Source organism: Carcharhinus amblyrhynchos, unplaced genomic scaffold, assembly GCF_965287045.1.
Source record: "Carcharhinus amblyrhynchos unplaced genomic scaffold, sCarAmb.v2.hapA scaffold_37, whole genome shotgun sequence".
Classification (NCBI taxonomy): Eukaryota; Metazoa; Chordata; class Chondrichthyes; order Carcharhiniformes; family Carcharhinidae; genus Carcharhinus; species Carcharhinus amblyrhynchos.
In genome coordinates, this window is record NW_027649778.1 from 2942603 (window position 1) to 2962316 (window position 19714).

Consider the following 19714-nt stretch of genomic DNA (forward strand, 5'->3'; position numbering starts at 1 on the left):
TTCACAGTGGAAGCTGATCCGGGAGATTTTGTTATGGATTTGCAGCAGATGGAAAAGATTGAATACGTGAATATTAAGGAGGAGGATGTGTTGGAACTTTTGAATTCTATCAAGGTAGATAAGTCGCCTGGACCAGATGGGATGTACCCCAGGATACTGTGGGAGGCGAGGGAAGAGATTGCAGAGCCCCTGGCGATGATCTTTGCGTCGTCAATGGAGACGGGAGAGGTTCCAGAGGATTGGAGGATTGCGGATGTAGTTCCTATTTTCAAGAAAGGGAACAGAGATAGCCCGGGAAATTACCGACCGGTGAGTCTGACCTCAGTGGTTGGTAAGCTGATGGAGAGGCTTCTGAGGGACAAGATTTACGAACATTTGGAGAGGTTTGACATGATCAGGAATAGTCAGCATGGATTTGTCAAGGGCAGGTCGTGCCTTACAAGCCTAGTTGAGTTCTTCGATAATGTGACTGAACACATTGACGAAGGAAGTGCCGTGGACGTAGTGTACATGGACTTCAGCAAGGCGTTTGATAAGGTCCCCCATGCAAGACTTCTTGAGAAGGTGAGAGGGCATGGGATCCAAGGGCCTTTGGCCTTGTGGATCCAGAACTGGCTTGCCTGCAGAAGGCAGAGAGTGGTTGTGGATGGGGCTTTTTCTGAATGGAGGTCAGTCACCAGCGGAGTGCCTCAAGGATCTGTTCTGGGACCCTTGTTTTGTCATTTTCATAAATGACCTGGATGAGGAAGTGGAGGGATGGGTAAGTAAGTTCGCTGATGACACTAAGGTCGGTGGTGTTGTGGATGGTCTGGAAGGATGGCAAAAGTTGCAGCAGGACATAGATAGGATGCAGGACTGGGCGGAGAAGTGGCAGATGGACTTCAACGCGGATAAATGCGTAGTCGTCCATTTTGGCAGAACCAACAGGATGAACGAGTACACTATCAAGGGCAGAAGTCTGAGTAGTGTTGAAGAGCAGAAGGATCTAGGGGTCCGGGTCCACAGGACTCTTAAATCGGCCTCGCAGGTGGAGGAGGTGGTCAAGAAGGCGTATGGTGTACTGGCCTTCATTAATTGAGGGATTGAGTTTAGGAGTCGGGAGGTAATGCTGCAACTTTATAAGACCCTTGTCAGGCCTCATTTAGAGTATTGTGCGCAGTTCTGGTCGCCTCACTATAGGAAAGATGTAGAAGCTATTGAGAGGGTACAGAGGAGATTTACAAGGATGTTGCCTGGACTGGGAGGCATGCCTTATGAAGTTAGGTTGAGGAAGCTGGGACTCTTTTCCCTGGAGAGACGAAGGTTGAGAGGCGACCTGATAGAAGTTTACAAAATGTTGAGAGGAATAGATAGGGTGGACTCTCAGAGGCTATTTCCCCGGGTTGAAATGGTTGCTACGAGAGGACACAGATTTAAGGTACAGGGAGGGAAGTTCAGAAGTGATGTTAGGGGTAAGTTTTTCACTCAGAGGGTGGTGAGTGAATGGAATCGGCTGCCGTCAGTGGTGGTGGAGGCGAACTCGCTGGGGTCTTTTAAAAGACTTCTGGATGAGTATATGGGGTTTAATGAGATTGAGGGTTATAGATAGGTCTGTAGGTTGGTAGGTGTTGATGTGATCGGCGCAACTCGTGGGCCGAAGGGCCTGTTTGTGCTGTAGTGTTCTATGTTCTATAATTCCTGTACCTTATTTCCTGGTCCCTTTCTGACATTCCCTGGGGTAGAATGATTCCGTTTGAGCAATGTCGCCTTCTGCACAGAATCATAGAATTCCTATTGCGCAGAATGAGGCTGTTCAGCCCATCCAGTCTGTACTGGCTCTCTGACAGAGCATCTATCACCCTAACCCTGCACATTGGCCAATCCACCTAAGTATTTACCCTAAAGGGCAGTTTGGCATGGTCAATGCACCTAACCCACACATCTTTGGAGTGTGGGAGGAAACCCACGCAGACATGGGGAGAATGTCTGTGCGGAGTTTGCACAGTGACCGGAGACAGGAATCGAACCTGTGTCCCTGGCATCGTGAGGCAGCAGTGCTGGCCCACAGGACACTGACCGTCTCACATTCTGCTCCCAGCTCCTATGTGTTTGCCTTTGATTACTATCCAGCAACCCCACACTGACAGGTGGGAGAAATCAGCCAGGGTTCTTGCTTCTGATCACTGTCCAGTGACCCCTGGGTTAGAGAGAGAGGGGAAATCAGCCAGGGTTCCTGATCATTGCTGTTTGTGGGAGCTTGCTGTGCATAAATGGGCTGCAGTGTCCCTGATGTTGTGATAATACTCGATTGTTAACTGTTTCAGGGTACCCTGAATTGCTGGAAAGTGAAAATCATAGAACCCTACAGTACAGAAAGAGGCCATTCGGTCCATCGAGTCTGCACCAACCACAATCCCACCCAAGCCCTACCCCCATATCCATACCTATTTTACCCACTAATCCTCTAAGCTATGCATCTGCGGTCAATTTAGCATAGCCAATCAACCTAATCCATACATCTTTGGACTGTGGGAGGAAACTGCAGGACCCAGAGGAAACCCATGCAGACACAAGGAGAATGTGCAAACTCCACATACACAGTGACCCAAGCCGGGAATTGAACCCAGGCCCCTGGAGCTGTGAAGCAGCAGTGCTAACCACTGTGCTACCGGGCCGTGTTTTAGAAGCATGATTTTTTTAATATCCATAGAATCCCTGTAGTGTAGAAGGAGGCCATTCAGCCCATCGAGCCTGCACCAACAATCCCACCCAGGCCCTACTCCTCTAACCCCTCGTTTTAACCCTTCACATCCCTCTGATGCTAAGGGGTAATTTAGCACAGCCAGTCCACCTAATCTTCACATCTTTTGGACTGTGGGAGGAAATTGGAGCACCCAGAGGAAACCCATGCAGACATGGGGAGAATGTGCAGACTCCGCACAGACAGTGACCCAAGCTGGGAATCAAACCCTGGCGCTGCGAGGCAGCAGTGTTGACCACTGTGCTACCATGCCACCTGTACACAAGGCCCCTCAATGATTTCAGTGCAAAATTCATTGTCGTTAAATGTCAAAAAGATGATAGAAAAATGAGCTACTCGAGTCAGTGACAAGACAAACCACTGGGGCGTTAGTAAAGATTCCTTTATTTCTCCCCGGTCCAGAAAATTCTGACGATTACAATTTCAAAAGATATACATTTATTCATAGATATTGTCACCAATCACAGTACAATCCAGGTTTGAACAGGTCTGGTGTCGGAGACATCATTCTCTGGGAATCAGGGAGTCAGGTACGAAATTCCCATTGGCCGGAACCAATGACAGGATGTCCCTGTGAGCAATTATTTCACCCCATGTTCACTCTGGGACAGGAGCTCTGGGCAAAGTTGGGTCATTTTCTGATGATATTTGTTGTATTCGATTGTGGGACACGGACGTCGCTGGCCAGCATTTATTGCCCATCCCTAGTTGCCCTTGTTCAGGGGGCTGTTGAGAGTCAGCCATATTGCTGTGGTTCTAGAATCAAATGGGCATTAGGGAACCAGATGGGGTTTTTCTGACAATCAACAATGGTTTCATGGTCATCAGTAGATTCTTAATTACACTTTTTTTTATTGAACTCAAATTCCACCATCTGCCGTGGCGGGATTCGAACCCGGGTCTCCCAGAACATCGGCTGAGTTTCTGGATTAATCGTCTAGCGATAATACCACGAGGACATCACCTCCCCCTGTGCTGGTTCCTTGGCCGTTGTGGTTCGTCACTGACCTTTGGGGTGAGCTGGTCCCAACTTTTATCGCGTGTCAACTCTGTCATCACTTGACCATTGCTGCCAGTCACCCCCCCCCCCCCCCCCCCCCCCCCGCCCCAACCCCGAGTGTCTCCCAATCATTTGACCGCCCAATGCCCCCCCCCGCCCCCGACGGCCTGGCCCAATTGTAGAGCGCGAGCGGACTGTCCCTTACCTGATTGGTTCATTCTTGGTTGACACCCATTTTCCCAACTTCTAAGTTCCTAAAACTAATGAACAAAAACCTTTGAAGTAAAAACGAGGGAGTAAAACATAACTTTTTTATTATTAATGCCACAGTGATTTATCTCACTAGCTTTGTACGTGCGGACTGTGAATTTGTGAAGAGGTCAGAGTAATCTTGGGAGCGTTGGCTGCCCAAGTCTAGCACCATCGCAGAATTGACAGAAATTGCACCAGTAATATTTCACGCTGCGGGGAGTGATTTTCTGCATTTCAGCATATAAAAATCTGCTGGGGTTTTTTTTTGCTTTTCTGTTCACCACTTGTCAGTGTTTGATGAACGAGTGAGCGGGATGGGGAGAACATGATCCAGGTCTGTCCTGAAGTGAGAGTGAGGATGTTCATCCAGTCAGTATAGAGCTAAGCACTGAGGAGCGTTGGAGCCAAGTAGAAACATAGAAGATAAGAGCAGGAGGAGGCTGTTCAGCCCTTCGAGCCTGCTCCGCCATTCATCACGATCATGGCTGATCGTCCAACTCAATAGCCTGATCCTTTCTCCCAATAACCTTTGATCGGTTCGCCCCAAGTGCTACATCCAGCCGCCTCTTGAATACATTCAATGTTTTGTGGCAAGTGGCACAACTTCCAATCAGTTCCCGTTATGGTAACTGGGATACTGCCATGTTTGTAAATTCTCTCTTCCCCACCCTCCTTGTCCATCTTGGCTGCCGTGTGACGTTCTCTGATTAGACGTCGCTCACCGGGAGGTGAACAAAGTCAAGACTTGTCTCGTTTCCTCATCCTCTCCCACACACAAAATTGCATTTTTTCCCACTGGGTTCTAGCCTCCCCACACCACGCTGGGGATTTGCAACAGCGAATTTCATTTGTAAGTAACACCTTAGAGTAAAAACATCCGCAGTCACTTCACATAAGCGTTTTCACGATTAAAATCTGCCACTGACTCACGTAACGTGAGATTAGCACAAGCGACCAAAAGCCTGGTCGGAGGGGTAAGTTTTTGGGAAAGATCTGAGAGAAGGAGAGAGAGGTTGAGAGAAGGAGAGAGAGGTGGAGAGAAACAGAAAAATAGGAACAGGAGGGGGCCATTCGGCCCTTTGAACCTTCTCCCCCATTCATTTTGATCATGATTGATCATCCAACACAATAGCCTGATTCCACATTCCCCCCCCCCCCCCCCATTAGAATCCTACAGGAGATAAGGAGGCCATTTGGCCCTTCGAGCCTGCTCCCCTCATTCATTCTGATCATGGCTGATCATCCAACTCAATAACTTGATCCTGCATTTTCCCCTCCCGTAGAATCAGAATCCCTACAGGACAGAAGGAGGCCATTGAGCCTGCACTGACAACAAGTCCACCCTGTCCGCCTAACCCCATATATTTACCCTGGCTCATCGTCCCTAAAACTGGGGGCAATTTAGCACGGCCAGTGCACCTAGCCAGCACATCTTTGGAGTGTGGGAGGAAATTGGAGCACCCGGAGGAAACCCACACAGAAACGGGGAGAATGTGCAAACTGCACGCAGGCAGTGACCCAAGCCGGGAATTGAACTTGGCTCCCTGGTGCTGTGAGGTAGCAATGCTAACCACTGTGGACCCCAATCCCCTTCATCCCAAGAGCTATGTCTTAACTGCTTCTTGAAAATGTTCTGTTTTGGCCTCAACTACTTCCTGTGATAACGAATTCCACAGGCTCACTGCTCTCTGGGTGAAGAAATTTCTCTGTCTCAGGCTGTGACCCCCGGTTCTAGACATCCCCACACGAGGAATATCCTTCCTGCATCTACCCTGTCTTATCCTTTATGCTTCTATGAGAAACCTCCTCATTCTTCTGAACTCCAGTGAATACAATCCTAACCAACTCAATCTCTCCACATACATCAGTCCCACCGTCCCAGGAATCAGCCTGGTAAACCTTTGCTGTCCTCCCTCAATGGCAAGACCATTCCTCCTCAGATAAGGAGACCAAAACTGCACACACTACTCCAGGTATGGCATCACCAAGGCCCTGTATAATTGCAGCAATGTGTCCTTGCCCTGTACTCAAATTCTTTCACTGTGAAGGTCAACATACTATTTGCCACCTTTACCACCTGAACGCTTACCTTCAGCGACTGAGATTTTAAGGAGGCAATTCAAGAGTTTAGTGTGTGTGCAGCTGAAGATGCAGTCCCCAGGAGGGACTGGGAGATGGTGTCAGAATGGGAGGCAGCTCCTTACCAACTTGCTTTCCCTCCTTTCAGTCCTGATCTCCCTTCCCCCCCCACCCCCCACTCCGTACACACACTCGAAATGGAGCTATGGAGTTCCTGCCTCTTTGCTCAGACACACAGGGGCAGTCACTGTGACGGCAGGATTCTCTGGACAAAAGGGCTTCTCAGAAAGTGCCACGATCGTAGTCCAGAAGAAAACATTCCCAATGGAAGGGGTACAGGGGATTGTGTACATGAATACAAGCATACCCTATGTCACAATAGCAAGTAAATGCAGTTCTGTTCCACAAGAACCAATGACTCGATTCCACCCTATCAAACTGGTTAGATTCCCCCACACAATCAAAGAGTGGAGTGGGCCATTCGGCCCCTCGAGCCTGGCCTACCTTTTGACAAGATCAGGATGGCAACTCAGATCTGCAGCTTGGATGAAGAATGCAATCTATTCGGTATGAAAACCTCCCGTCTTCAACCGATTATTTAGAGATGGGACTCTCTCTCTCGGTGAACTGTCGGCACAGCTGGGCTCACCTGCAACGTAACGAGGCTTTTCCGCAGAATTGCTTCATGTTCGTGTCTGTTACGACCCTGCAGTGAGGCGCTAAAACTATGCTGGTGTGTACTCCCAGTACAGATCATAAAAATAGCAAGGGGAAAGAGGGAGGGAGGGTGCGAGAGAGGCGCACACACACAGATGGCCAAGCCACAGAGAGGCAGACATTGACAGAGACTGACAAACTGAGCAGCGAGAAAAAGAGACGGAGGCAGAAACCGAGACACAAATATTGACGGAGCAAAACTGACAGAGATTGACAAAGACACCAGAGAGAGAAAGAAAGAAACGGAGGTAGATAGAGGTGGAGAAACAGATAGAGCTATGAGAATGAGATAAAAATTTCCGCAGAGGGCAGTCACTCAGTAATTTACAGATTAAACAGTCACCGTAGAGATTGGCCAGGGGTAGAGGGTGGAAGAGTTGATGAGGTTGCTGAATGTAGAGTCTGGGAATTAAACTCCAGCGCAAATCCTCAATCCAACACTCTTTCTCTTGGTTCGGATGTGCTGAGGAACACGGTGAGTGAAGGAAGATGGAAGCTGATCAGTTGGGTAATATTTTGTTGAATTTCAAAGGTATAAATGTTGGCTTTCAGTGAGTGATAGAAAGCTTCCAGCTCGGGCTGCTTCCCAAACTCAGGATCTCTGGTTTCCTTCCCCCCCAAAAGCAAGATCGGAGGGGGTCAGAGCTAACATTTCGAGTTTGGATGACCCTTTGTCAGAGCCACCCAGGACAACTTTTGCACAACACCTTCCCATCGCTTGCCATTTCAACCCACCTCCCCCTCTCCTGTCCACATGACTGTCCTTGACCTTTTGCAATGTTCTAGAGAACCCCAACACACATTGGAAGAACAGCCTTCTGGACTCAACTTTGAGTTCAACAACTCCAGACTGTGAACTGTCATGGGCGGTGTGGTGGCACAGTGGTTAGCGTTGCTGCCTCACAGCCCCAGAGACCTAGGTTCGATTCTGGCCTCGGGTCACTTGACTGTGAACTCCTTGGTGTCCAAAGATGTGCAGGTTAGATGGATCGGCCATGCTACATTGCCCCTTAGTATCCAAAGATGTGTAGGTTAGGGGTATTAACGGGGTAAATACATGGGGTTTAAGGGGATAGTGCCTGGGTCAGATGCTCTTTTGGAGAGTCGGTGCAGACTTGATGGGCCGAATGGCCCTCCTTCTGCACTGTGGGGAGTCTATGGATTCTTTGTCAGAATGAGTGACAAAGCATGAGGAAAGTGCTCAGTAAGCCAGTGTTCACCAGAATACTGCCCAGGATTACCCTGGAGAACCCCACTCTGTTCGTGACATCTCTTACATTTCCCAGGTTGTCCTTTGACCCACTGCCGACCTTTGCTCTGCCTTTGACACATTCTGATCTCTGCTATCAGCCCCCTTCATCACCATTCACCGTCCCGTTGTCTTCTTTAACTGTGACATCTTTGTCGATCTCTCCCTAGTCAATCGCCAGCCCTTCATCCAGTCCCTACTGCTCTGCTCCCCCTGCCACAGCCTGCAACAGTATAACCCTCATCCTATTTCCAGTTCTCCTGAGCTCTGACTAAGGGTCACCCAGACTCGAAACGTTGGCTCTGTTCCCTCCCCACAGATGCTGTCAGACCTGCTGAGGTTTTTCCAGCATTTTGTGGTTTCAGATTTCCAGTAATTTGCTTTAGTTTTTACTGGGGAGGTGGGGGGCAGGAACGGTGACTGTTTAATCGAGGCGACTGTGACTAGCCCCTGCCCTGGGGATCAGTGCAGAGTCTGTAAGCGTTTCTGACAGCGGTTTGTTCAGAGCAGAGGTCTCATGAGACCTGGTCAAGGGCTTTGAGTACATCGGTCCCCAGGAGCAGGTGATGCCTGTCGGGTAGAGGGGCGTTAACTTCACAGTCGTAACGGGTCAGTTCCGGAGGTCCAGACAGCTCCTTGCCAAGCAATTGCATAGTTAACACTACAGAGAGAGACAGGGCAGAACGTTAGGCACCATTGAACATTCTCAGTCTTTGTAATTCTTTTATTTTGCATTGTAGCAAAATCAGCTCAGAATCAAACTATTCTCACTTCAGGTTCCACCCTAATGGCTTAAGAACAAAATCCAGCCCGTTGAAGTGGTGGAGGCTGCCTCGCTAAATATTTTTAAGACGCGGGTTGATGGGTTTTTGATAGGAGAGGGGATTAAGGGTTATGGGGAGAGGGCGGGAAAGTGGAACTGAGCAGCGACAGATCAGCCATGATCTTATTGAATGGCGGGGCAGGCTCGAAGGGCTGGATGGCCTACTCCTGCTCCTATTTCTTATGTTCTTATGTTCACACGCCCAGTGCAATACTGAGGGAGTGCTGCACTGTCAGAGGGTCAGTGCTGAGGGAGTGCTGCACTGTCAGAGGGTCAGTGCTGAGGGAGCGCCGCGCTGTCAGAGGGTCAGTGCTGAGAGAGCACCGCGCTGTCAGAGGGTCAGTGCTGAGGGAGCGCCGCGCTGTCAGAGGGTCAGTGCTGAGGGAGCGCCGCGCTGTCAGAGGGTCAGTGCTGAGGGAGTGCTGCACTGTCAGAGGGTCAGTGCCGAGGGAGCGCCGCGCTGTCAGAGGGTCAGTGCTGAGGGAGTGCTGCGCTGTCAGAGGGTCAGTGCTGAGGGAGCGCTGCACTGTCAGAGGGTCAGTGCTAAACTACATTAAAAACAGCAAACTGGTAACGTCAGACTGACAATCAGCAAAACTGAAATGAAAGATAGATTGAAAATTAGCTTACTCATCGGTGTTGCTGGTGAAAGGGGATCTGTCTCTGGGCTGGTTTTGTTCTCCACAACCTTCCTCAGGCGTTTTGCTGTAACCTGAACAATTTCCGCTACACTTGAAACATCCAGAACAGAATCCTGTGTGTCCAAGCAAATCAAAGGGTTTAATAACCGATTCAAAATAAATGGCAGTCATTTTAGCAATTGCCCATTTAACCAGGTCCCCAATTAGTTAACTAACTAGCTGATTATCCAGTCAACGAGCCAGCCCACTAACCAAATCACCTCAACAATCAAAGAAGACAACTAAACAATCCAGTTCATTCACCAAACCAGTTCATTATCTAAACCAGTTAGTTAAGCAAACTAGCTAAACCAGTTCATTATCCAAACTTGCCCACTAACCAACCAGCCCATGAATCTCCGAGTAATATTGCCAAAAATCCATTCATTCTACTAATCTGATGGTCACCAGACAATTTGCCAATTTACCAACCCTGCCAACAGCCAATACCTGATCACCCTACTTGCCAATTAGCTAGCAACCAAACCAACCATCATTCGTACACCAAGTAACAAGTCAACCAGCCAACCGCATCTCCTAGCCGGGTGACTAGCTCAACAGTTAACCTGTCACCACCGGATTATGCAATTAGTTATCTAATTAACCAGTTAACGACCCCGTGTGCTGTCCCAGCCTTCAGGATAATTTAAATAATTCTGCTCATACCTGTACATTTTCATTCTGTAGAGAGTGTTTGCGCTTCGGGTTACGAAGGGTCCACAACTGGGGACTGAGTTCCTCCTGGCCTTTCCCAAACGGCCACACGTCCGGTGCCCTGCAGAGTACAAGACGATGAATATGGTTACACACCGGGCAGTAGTGACTTCACTAACCGTCCAGGCAGTGCCACGAGTCGCTTGACTGCTTTCCTCTCAAAGACATTGAGGAATTTTACAATACGTCCAATTTGGAGCAACTTCTGCAATCGTTGGTTTGTGACCAGGAGATTGAGCAGCCAATCAAAGATTCTGAAACATTGGAGACACTCGGTAACGAGGGGCTGTCACGAGGCAGGGAACGTAGGAATTCAGAGCAGGAGGAGGCCATTCAGCCCTTCGAGTCTGCTCCGCCATTCAATCAGATCATGGCTGATCTCTCCCTGGTCTCAAATCCACCTCCCCACCCATTCCCTATATCCCCTTATCCCTTTTTTAAAATCAGAAACATATCTATCCCTTTCTTGAAACCATTCAATGATTCAGACTCCAACACGCTCTGAGGCAGCGAGTTCCACAAATTCACCCCCTCTCTGTGAGAAATAGCTCCTCCTCAGCTCAGTTTTAAATCTCCCGCTTCTCAACCTCTGCCTGTGACCTCTTGTTCCAGATTGCCCCACAAGGGGAAACACTTGGTCTACATTTACTTTATCAATCTTCTTCAGGATTTTATATCCCTCGATCAGATTCCCTCCCCCTCATCCTCCTAAGCTCCAGCGCGTACAAACCCCAAACTGTTCAATCTCTCCCCATACGCCTCCTAGTTACCACAGCCTCTTTGTATATCTTCCAATGAGATCTGCTCTTCAATAACACTGATCCTTCCTGCCTTGCAGGCACTGACCTCCTCTGGGATTCAGTTCCATAGACACTGACCTGTGTGTGGATACTGTTCGTAGAAACATCAAAACATAGAAACTAGAAGCAGGGGGAGGCCATTTGGTCCTTCGAACCTGTTCCAGCATTCATTATGATCATGACTGATCATCAAATTCAAATCCTTATCCCCTCTTCCTTCCATACTCTTGATCCCTTTAGCCCCAAGAGCTATATCCTATTTCTTCTTGAAATCACACAACGTTTTATCCTCAAAAATACATTCTTGGTAGTGAATTCCACACATTCGTCACCCTCTGGTGAAGAAATGTCTTCTCACCTCAGTCACAGAGCAACACAGCACGCAAACAAGCCCTTCAGCCCAACCAGTCCATGCCGACCATGGTGCCCTCCCAGCAAGTCCTAATTGCCCGCATTTGGCCCATATCTCTCTAATCCTTTCCCATCCACTACTTGTCCAAATGCGTTGTAAACATTGCTATTGGACCTGCCTCAACGACTTTCTCTGGCAGCTCGTTCCATACACACACCACCCTCTGTGTGAAGAAGTTGCCCTTCAGGTCCCTTTTAAACCTTTCCCCGCTCACCTTAAGCCTCTGCCCTCTAGTTTTCAATTCTCTTCCCTGGGGAAAAGATGTGTGTTCATCTTATCTATGCCCCTCATGATTTTATACACCTCAGTAAGGTCACCCCTCATTCTTTTACATTCCAAGGAATAAAGTCCTGGCCTGGCCGACCTCTCCCTATAACTCGTCCTGGCAATATCCTCATTAATCTCTGCACTCTTTCCAGATTATCAAAGTCTTTCCTATAACAGGATGACCAAAACTGTACACAATATTCCAAGTGCGGCCTCCCCAATGCCTTATACAACTGTAATATAATATCCCAACTCTTATACTCAGTGCCCTGACTGATGAAGGCCTGTGTGCTAAACTCCTTCTCCACCACTCTGTCTACCTGTGACGCTGCTCTCAACAAACTTTCTACTTGTACTCCGAGGTCTCTCTGTTCCTCAACATTCCCAGGGCCCTACCATTCACTGTATAATTCTGACCCTGGTTTGACTTTCCAAAATGCAGAGTCCAAAGTCTTAAAAGGTTTACGCCTTATCCTCAAACTGTGACCCCTAGTTCTGGACTCCCCTAACATCAGGAACATTCTTCCTGTCTAACCCTGTTAGGGTAAGTTTCTAAGTTCCACAGACACCAACCAATGTTGGTATCCAGTTCCATGGCCACTGATCTGAGACATTTGTTGCCCATCTCTAATTGCCCCTTGAGAAGGTGGTGCTGAGTTACATTCTTGAATCACTGCAGTCCCTGAGGTATAGGTAGACCCAGAGCGCTGTTAGGGAGGGAATTCCAAGATTTTGACCCAGGCTTTGGGAAAAGACAGTTTAGCCCTTCCTGATCATTATTACCTCTCAGCTCTGATATCTCAATAAATATTTTCCTCGCCTGCTCCAGTCATAGAATCATCGAATCCCTACAGAACATAAGGAGGCCAATTGGCCTATTCAGCCTGCACCAACATCAATTCCACCCAGGCCCTAGCTGTGTAACCCTATGTATTTACCCTGCTAATCCCTCTTACACTAAGGGACAATTTAGCATGGCCAATTCACTTATCCTGCATATCTTTGGATACTAAGGGTCAATTTAGCACGGCCAATCCATCTAACCTCCACATCTTCCGTACATCTTTTGGACTGTGGGAGGAAACCAGAACACCCGGAGAAAACCCACGCAGACACAGGGGGAACATGCAAACTCCGCACAGACAGTGACCCAAGCCGTGAATCAAACCCGGGTCTGAACCTGACACTGTTTCTAAGGTGATGTGAAACAAAATGAGAAAGGTACTTTTGTTTGGATGGTGATTGCTGGATGGGTTCCGCTGGCGTCACACTCGCAGTTCCAACCACATCCAGTTGGTCACTCGGTTTGAGCCCGACTCCAGCCTTTAAAGATTCTGCGTCCTGACCGCTGGCTAACTGGTTGGTGTGACTCGCAGTTTCGGAGCCATTGACTGTGCTCTGGGGTTGGAATAATGCCAGCAGCACATTCTCCACCGCCACGGTGAATGCTGGCCCTCCAAAGACCATCTGCCTGTTGCCAGGGCGCAGATCCGGGGTCTCGCTGAGATCGGTCGTGCTGCTGGAACGTTGCATGGTGGCCGGACCCCCGGCCGGCTGGAGGGATTCTCTTGGACCGCCGTCTTGTGGCCACCTCGGAGCGCCGGCAGCCTTGCCGGGCAGGGCGGAGTGCAGACTGCTGGAACGAGGGCGGAGAGGGGCTGTGCCCACTTTCTCCTGGGCAATCGGTGCCCCAGGAGAGATGTCGCTCATGACGGGCTTGTTGCTGGGATCTGTGTCCGGGGGCTCCTTTCCACAGGCCTGGCCATCCTTCTCCTCGGGAGATTCAAAGCTGCTGAGTTGGAAGTCTTCATCCATGGAGATATACGGTGCCAACATCTCCAGGTCCAGCTCTGTAGAAACCTGTCAGCACCAAACCATTAGTCAACCTCCTCCTTAATGAATAATAGATATCCAATCCCCCCTCTTCCCCCACCAATAACCCACCCTCCAGCAACTTCCTCCCCTTCCTCTTTGACTTTCCATATCACACCTGAACCCCAGCAAGCTGCTACGCCACATCTTTAAGTTTGTTTATTAGCGTCACAAGTAAGGTTTACATTAACACTGCAGTGAAGTTACTGTGAAAATCCCCTGGTTGCCACAGTCCGGCACCTGTTCGGGTACACTGAGGGAGAATTTAGTACGGCCAATGCGCCTGAACTAGCATGTCTTTCAGACTGTGGGAGGAAACCGGAGGAAACCCAGGCTGACATGGAGAGAATGTGCAGAGTCCACACAGTGACCCAAGCTGAGAATTGAACCCAGGTCCCTGGTGCTGTGAGGCAGCAGCGCTAACCACTGTGCTATCCTCAACCCCATTTAACATCTCAGATCCAAAAGACAAATAGCATGTCCACTTGTAGGTGAAAGGTCATCCAGGAAATGCATCCAATTAGAGTTGTGATAAAGGGTCATTCAGACTCTGTTCTCTCTCTACAGAAGCTTATTTATTAGTGTCACGAGTAGGCTTACACTAACACTGCAATGAAGTTACTGTAAAAAATCCCCTATCGCCACACCCCTGTTTGGGTACACTGAGGGAGAATTTAGCACGGACAATGCACCCTAACCAGCGTGTCTTTTGGTCTGTGGGAGGAAACCAGAGCACCCAGAGGAAATCCACGCAGACACAGAGAGAACATGCAGACTCTGCACAGACAGTATACCATTGTCAAAGTGCTTACAGCCACCTCCGTAACACCACTCCACCTCCCCCCCACCCCCTGTCTCAGCCCTTCTGCTGCTGAAACCTTCATCCATGCCTTTATTCACTCCAGACGTGATAATTCTGCTCCCCGACCTCTAACCTTTCACTCTCAGCAAACCCAAGCTCATCCAAAGCTCTATTGACCATGTTTTAAGACTCCTCCCTTCTGTCCCCTTCCCTCCCACATCTTCGCTGATCCTCACTGGCTCCGGGTTAAGTAAACACTCCCCCTTGAAGGTATTCAAATTTGTTTTTTAAAAGCTGCCTCGTTCCCCCTCCCCCTTCAACCCTCCTAGATCTCTGCACTCCTAGAGTTCCGACCTCTTGTGCATGTCCCGATTCCCGTCGCTCCACCATTAGCAGCCGTGCCTTCAAGTGCCTGCGGGGGGGCCCCCAAGTTCTGGAATCCTCCCCCACCCTCCTTTCGCCTGCTTTAAGTCATTCCTTAAAATTTACTCTTTGATTAAGGGATGCACGGTGGCATAGTGGATAGCACTGCTGCTTCACACTGCCAGGACAATTTAGCATGGCCAATCCCCCTAACCTGCACATCTTTGGACACTAAGGGGCAATTTAGCATGGCCAATCCACCTAACCCACACATCTTTGGACACTAAGGGGCAATTTACCATGGCCATTCCACCTTACCTACACATCTATGGTCACTAAGGGACAATCTAGCATGGCTAATCCACCTAACCAGCACGTCTTTCAGACTGTGGGAGGAAACTGGAGCACCCGGAGGAAACACACGTAAACACTGGGAGAACATGCAGACTCTGCACAGACAGTGACCCAAGCCAGGAATTGAACCTGGGTCCCTGGCGCTGTGAGGCAGCAGTGCTAACCCACTGTGCCACCAGGTGGTGCTAAAGCATGGGTGTCTGTCATTGAATGGCAGTGGAACAGGCCAGAAGGGCTGAATGGTCTCCTCCTGTCCCTTTTATCCGGATAGTTGAGGACGATGGAATCACAGCATGCTCCAATCCTATCCATGGATCAGAGGATACTGGAAAACTTAGCAAGTTTGGCAGCATCTGTAAGGAGGGAGAAAGCATTTGGAGTGGACTCGAAACATCAACTCTGTTTCTCTCCTTACAGATGCTGCCAAACCGGCTGAGATTTTCCAGCATCCTTTGATCCTGTTTCGGATTCCAGCACCCGCAATATTTTGCTTTTTTTTATTATTCATTCCTGGGAAATGGGTGTTGCTGGCTGGACCAGCATTTATTGTCTATCCCTAATTGCCCTTGGAGTCAACCACATTGCTGTGGCTCTGGATTTCCTTCCCTAAAGGACACTAGTGAACCAGATAGGTTTTTCCGAAAATGGTTTCACGGTCATCAGTAGGTTCTTAAGTCCAGATTTTTTTTATTGAATTCAAATTCCACCATTTGCCTTGGCGGGATTCGAACCCGGGTCCCCAGAACATTAGCTGAGTTTCTGGATTAATAGTCCAGTGATAATACTGCTGGGCCATCGTCTCCCATTGAACGGGCACAGTAGCATAGTGGTTAGCACTGCTGCCTCACAGCGCCAGGGACCCGGGTTCGATTCCCGTCTTGGATCACTGTGGAGTTTGCATGTTCTCCCCGTGTCTGCATGGGTTTCCTCTGGGTTCTCCGGTTTCCTCCCACAGTCTGAAGGATGTGCCGGTTAGGTGCCTTGACCCGAAAAGGCGCTGACTGTGGTGACTAGGAGAATTTCACAGTAACTTCATTGCAGTGTTACTTTTGACACTAATAAATTAACTTTAACTTAGCCTATTCTGATCTGGTCCTGGCCTAGTGTTTAATAACGGGAGCAGGAGTGTTGGCTGGTGTTCCTGTTCTCCCTAATTCAGAAGCTGTTAGTATTTCTCTGCACCATCACCAAATCCTGACATCTTGACTGCTCAGAGTTACGAGGGGGGGAATCGGAGAGGTGAACATTACAGGGGAGAGACTTACCTGGCTTGTCTGGGTCTGCAGAGATTTGCTATTGACAGTAATCAGATTCTGCACAGGCTCCGTGTCAAGGCAGTAATCTTTGATGTCACATTTCTGTAAAAATGGAGAAAGAAACACACCTCAAACCAAAAACACAGCAACACATTTCCCAGAGCTCCCATCCACCCTTCCCACCAATCCCACAGCAACCCCAGTAAGAGTCAGCACCCTCAGGAACTGTATCCCAGTGAGAGTCAGCACCTTCAGGAACTGTATCCCAGTGAGAGTCAGCACCTTCAGGAACTGTATCCCAGTGATAGTCAGCACCTTCGGGAACTGTATCCCAGTGAGAGTGAGCACCTTCAGGAACTGTATCCCAGTGAGAGTCAGCACCTTCAGGAACTGTATCCCAGTGAGAGTCAGCACCTTCAGGAACTGTATCCCAGTGAGAGTCAGCACCTTCAGGAACTGTATCCCAGTGAGAGTCAGCACCTTCAGGAACTGTATCCCAGTGAGAGTCAGCACCTTCAGGAACTGTATCCCAGTGAGAGTGAGCACCTTCAGGAACTGGATCCCAGTGAGAGTCAGCACCTTCAGGAACTGTATCCCAGTGAGAGTCAGCACCTTCAGGAACTGTATCCCAGTGAGAGTCAGCACCTTCAGGAACTGTACCCCAGTGAGAGTCAGCACCTTCAGGAACTGTATCCCAGTGAGAGTCAGCACCTTCAGGAACTGTATCCCAGTGAGAGTCAGCACCTTCAGGAACTGTATCCCAGTGAGAGTGAGCACCTTCAGGAACTGGATCCCAGTGAGAGTCAGCACCTTCAGGAACTGTATCCCAGTGAGAGTCAGCACCTTCAGGAACTGTATCCCAGTGAGAGTCAGCACCTTCAGGAACTGTATCCCAGTGAGAGTCAGCACCTTCAGGAACTGTATCCCAGTGAGAGTCAGCACCTTCAGGAACTGTATCCCAGTGAGAGTCAGCACCTTCAGGAACTGTATCCCAGTGACAGCCAGCAAGGTGACTCCTGCCCCTCAGACCTGCAGAGTCCCACAATCACCTTATCGGAAAGTTCGCTGCTGTCCAGCTTGGGGTCCATAGCCCCTGGTGTCTTGGCATTTTCCTTCTCGCTTTCGAGTGTCTTGTTTGGTGGTTCCTGCTGTCTGTCGCTGTTCAATCTCACCCCTTCCGGTTGGCCAAAGATGGGGGACAGAAGTTTGCAGAGTTCGGGTGTACAGAACTCCTCAGGTGACAAGTCCACATCGCTGTCCGCAGGCAACTTCCTAGTAAAGTGGAAAGCTTTCGAATCCAATGGATCTAAACGAGGAAAGGAAGCAAAATTGGTGATCGAGATTTGGAATGCAGCACTGAGGGAGTGCCGCACTGTCAGAGGGTCAGTGCTGAGGGAGCGCCGCACCGTCAGAGGGTCAGTGCTGAGGGAGTGCCGCACTGTCAGAGGGTCAGTGCTGAGGGAGCGCCGCACCGTCAGAGGGTCAGTGCTGAGGGAGTGCCGCACTGTCAGAGGGTCAGTGCTGAGGGAGCGCTGCACTGTCAGAGGGTCAGTGCTGAGGGAGTGCCGCACCGTCAGAGGGTCAGTGTTGAGGGAGTGCCGCACTGTCAGAGGGTCAGTGCTGAGGGAGCGCCGCACTGTCAGAGGGTCAGTGCTGAGGGAGTGCCGCACTGTCAGAGGGTCAGTGCTGAGGGAGTGCCGCACTGTCAGAGGGTCAGTGCTGAGGGAGTGCCGCACTGTCAGAGGGTCAGTGCTGAGGGAGTGCCGCACTGTCAGAGGATCTCTCTTCCGCATTTGCTGTTCAATTGATCCCTCACCCCTCTCTGAGAGAATTAAAGTCATTGTGGACCCCCAGAAAATAACCACCAGTGAGCTAACCCGCAGCCCCCAGCCCAGCAGGTACCTGTCAACTCCAGAGCCACGATGATATCCCCGGCATTCGGTGCCAACCAATCCAGTTTCTCGGGATTCTCCTTCCACAGGCTGAAGAGATCCTGGTTTTCCCCGGGGTTGTTGCTGGGTTCCCGGCGTGTCTGGTCCAAGGAGAAGACCACCGTGTCGTCGATCACCGCACTGCAGCGGGCAAGAGCAGAGAGATGGTCAAACATTGGGCATACAACTGGCATCAGCTAACACACAGCCCGCGATTCTCCCCCCAACTGGCCCCGTGGGGTTTTTTCCCCAGGGGCAGAAATGTTGGTGCTATCCTCCAGTCCTGTCAAGGTTTCCAGCATTTATTAGGACTCACCGCTATGTAAACCGCCACATGGACAGGTGGTGTAAGACTTCCTGCAAGACTGGACAACTCTACTGTCGGAGCAACTGGAAAATCCTGCCCAGGGTGTGAAGGAAAGGCATTGCTGCTGATTCGAATCTCGCCAGAGCGAGATTGGAGGGAGTGAAGACATCTTTGCCTGTCTCGTACGGAGTTATTTACCAATTTGCCCTCCATCGGTTTCCCCCAAATCTCCCGCCCTACCAACTCTCACAACTTACTCTGGAATGTTGCAGGAACGAAGGGGCAATCTCCTGAAGGTGAGTTTGATTGACCAGTTTTGCCATCTCTCGTCTTTCGAAAACTCAGGGGTGAAGAGTGAGAAAGGATTCGGAAGGGTTGACGGAGAGGAACTATTTCCTCTGTTCGGGGGGGGCGGAGGTGTATTCCTACACTGCAGAAAGAGGCCATTTGGCCCATCAAGACTGCACCGTAGTTACCCGGGCTAGTTCCCCGAGACTAAGGGGCAATTTAACATGGCCCATCCCCCTAACCTGCACATCTTTTGATACTAATAGACAACTTAGCATGGCCAATTCACCTAACCTGCACATCTTGGAACACTAAAGGGCAATTTAGCATGGCCAGTCCACCTAACCAGCACATGTTTGGAATGTGGGGGAAACCGGAGCACCTGGAGGAAATCCATGCAGACATTGGGAGAATGTACAGACTCCTCACAGTCAGACAGTCACCTGACTGTCATTAACAAAATGTAATGGTTAGTGTCATAATTGGGGACCCTCTGCCAGAGACCTCCTCAACTCTTCCTGAAGGAGACCATTTGCCCCATTGAGTTTGGACTGACTCTATGAAAGTGAGGCCCAGAGGAGGGCCTCAACACTGAGCAGTACAGGACTCGAGGTGGCTACAGAGATAGGGTGGGTTGGAGGACATTACAGAAATAGGGAGGGTTGTAGTGGCTGCAGCAGGTTACAGAGATAAGGAGGGGTGTAGGGACTGGAGATGTTTATGGAGATAGGGAGGGGGTGTAGTGGCTGGAGAAGGTTACAGAGATAGGGAGGAGTTATAGGGGCTAGAGAAGGTTACAGAGATAGGG

The 19714-nt window shown here is 49.7% G+C and overlaps 1 protein-coding gene across 2 annotated transcripts in view; it reads right to left on the reverse strand.

Annotated features, from left to right (window-relative positions):
• Nucleotides 1–6249: 6249 nt before the first annotated feature.
• Nucleotides 6250–19714, reverse strand: part of LOC145362108 (hypoxia-inducible factor 1-alpha-like) — a 32315-nt gene continuing 18850 nt past the window's right edge. For both annotated transcript variants that reach the window (XM_080218148.1, XM_080218147.1), the window contains exons 8-14: nt 18283–18452; nt 17430–17686; nt 16390–16482; nt 12959–13593; nt 10207–10315; nt 9491–9614; nt 6250–8698 (exon numbers count right to left, since the gene is read on the reverse strand). In XM_080218148.1, the coding sequence (XP_080074274.1) occupies nt 8553–8698; nt 9491–9614; nt 10207–10315; nt 12959–13593; nt 16390–16482; nt 17430–17686; nt 18283–18452 (1534 nt within the window). In that variant the 3' untranslated portion in view covers nt 6250–8552. The remainder of the gene's footprint in view (nt 8699–9490; nt 9615–10206; nt 10316–12958; nt 13594–16389; nt 16483–17429; nt 17687–18282; nt 18453–19714) is intronic.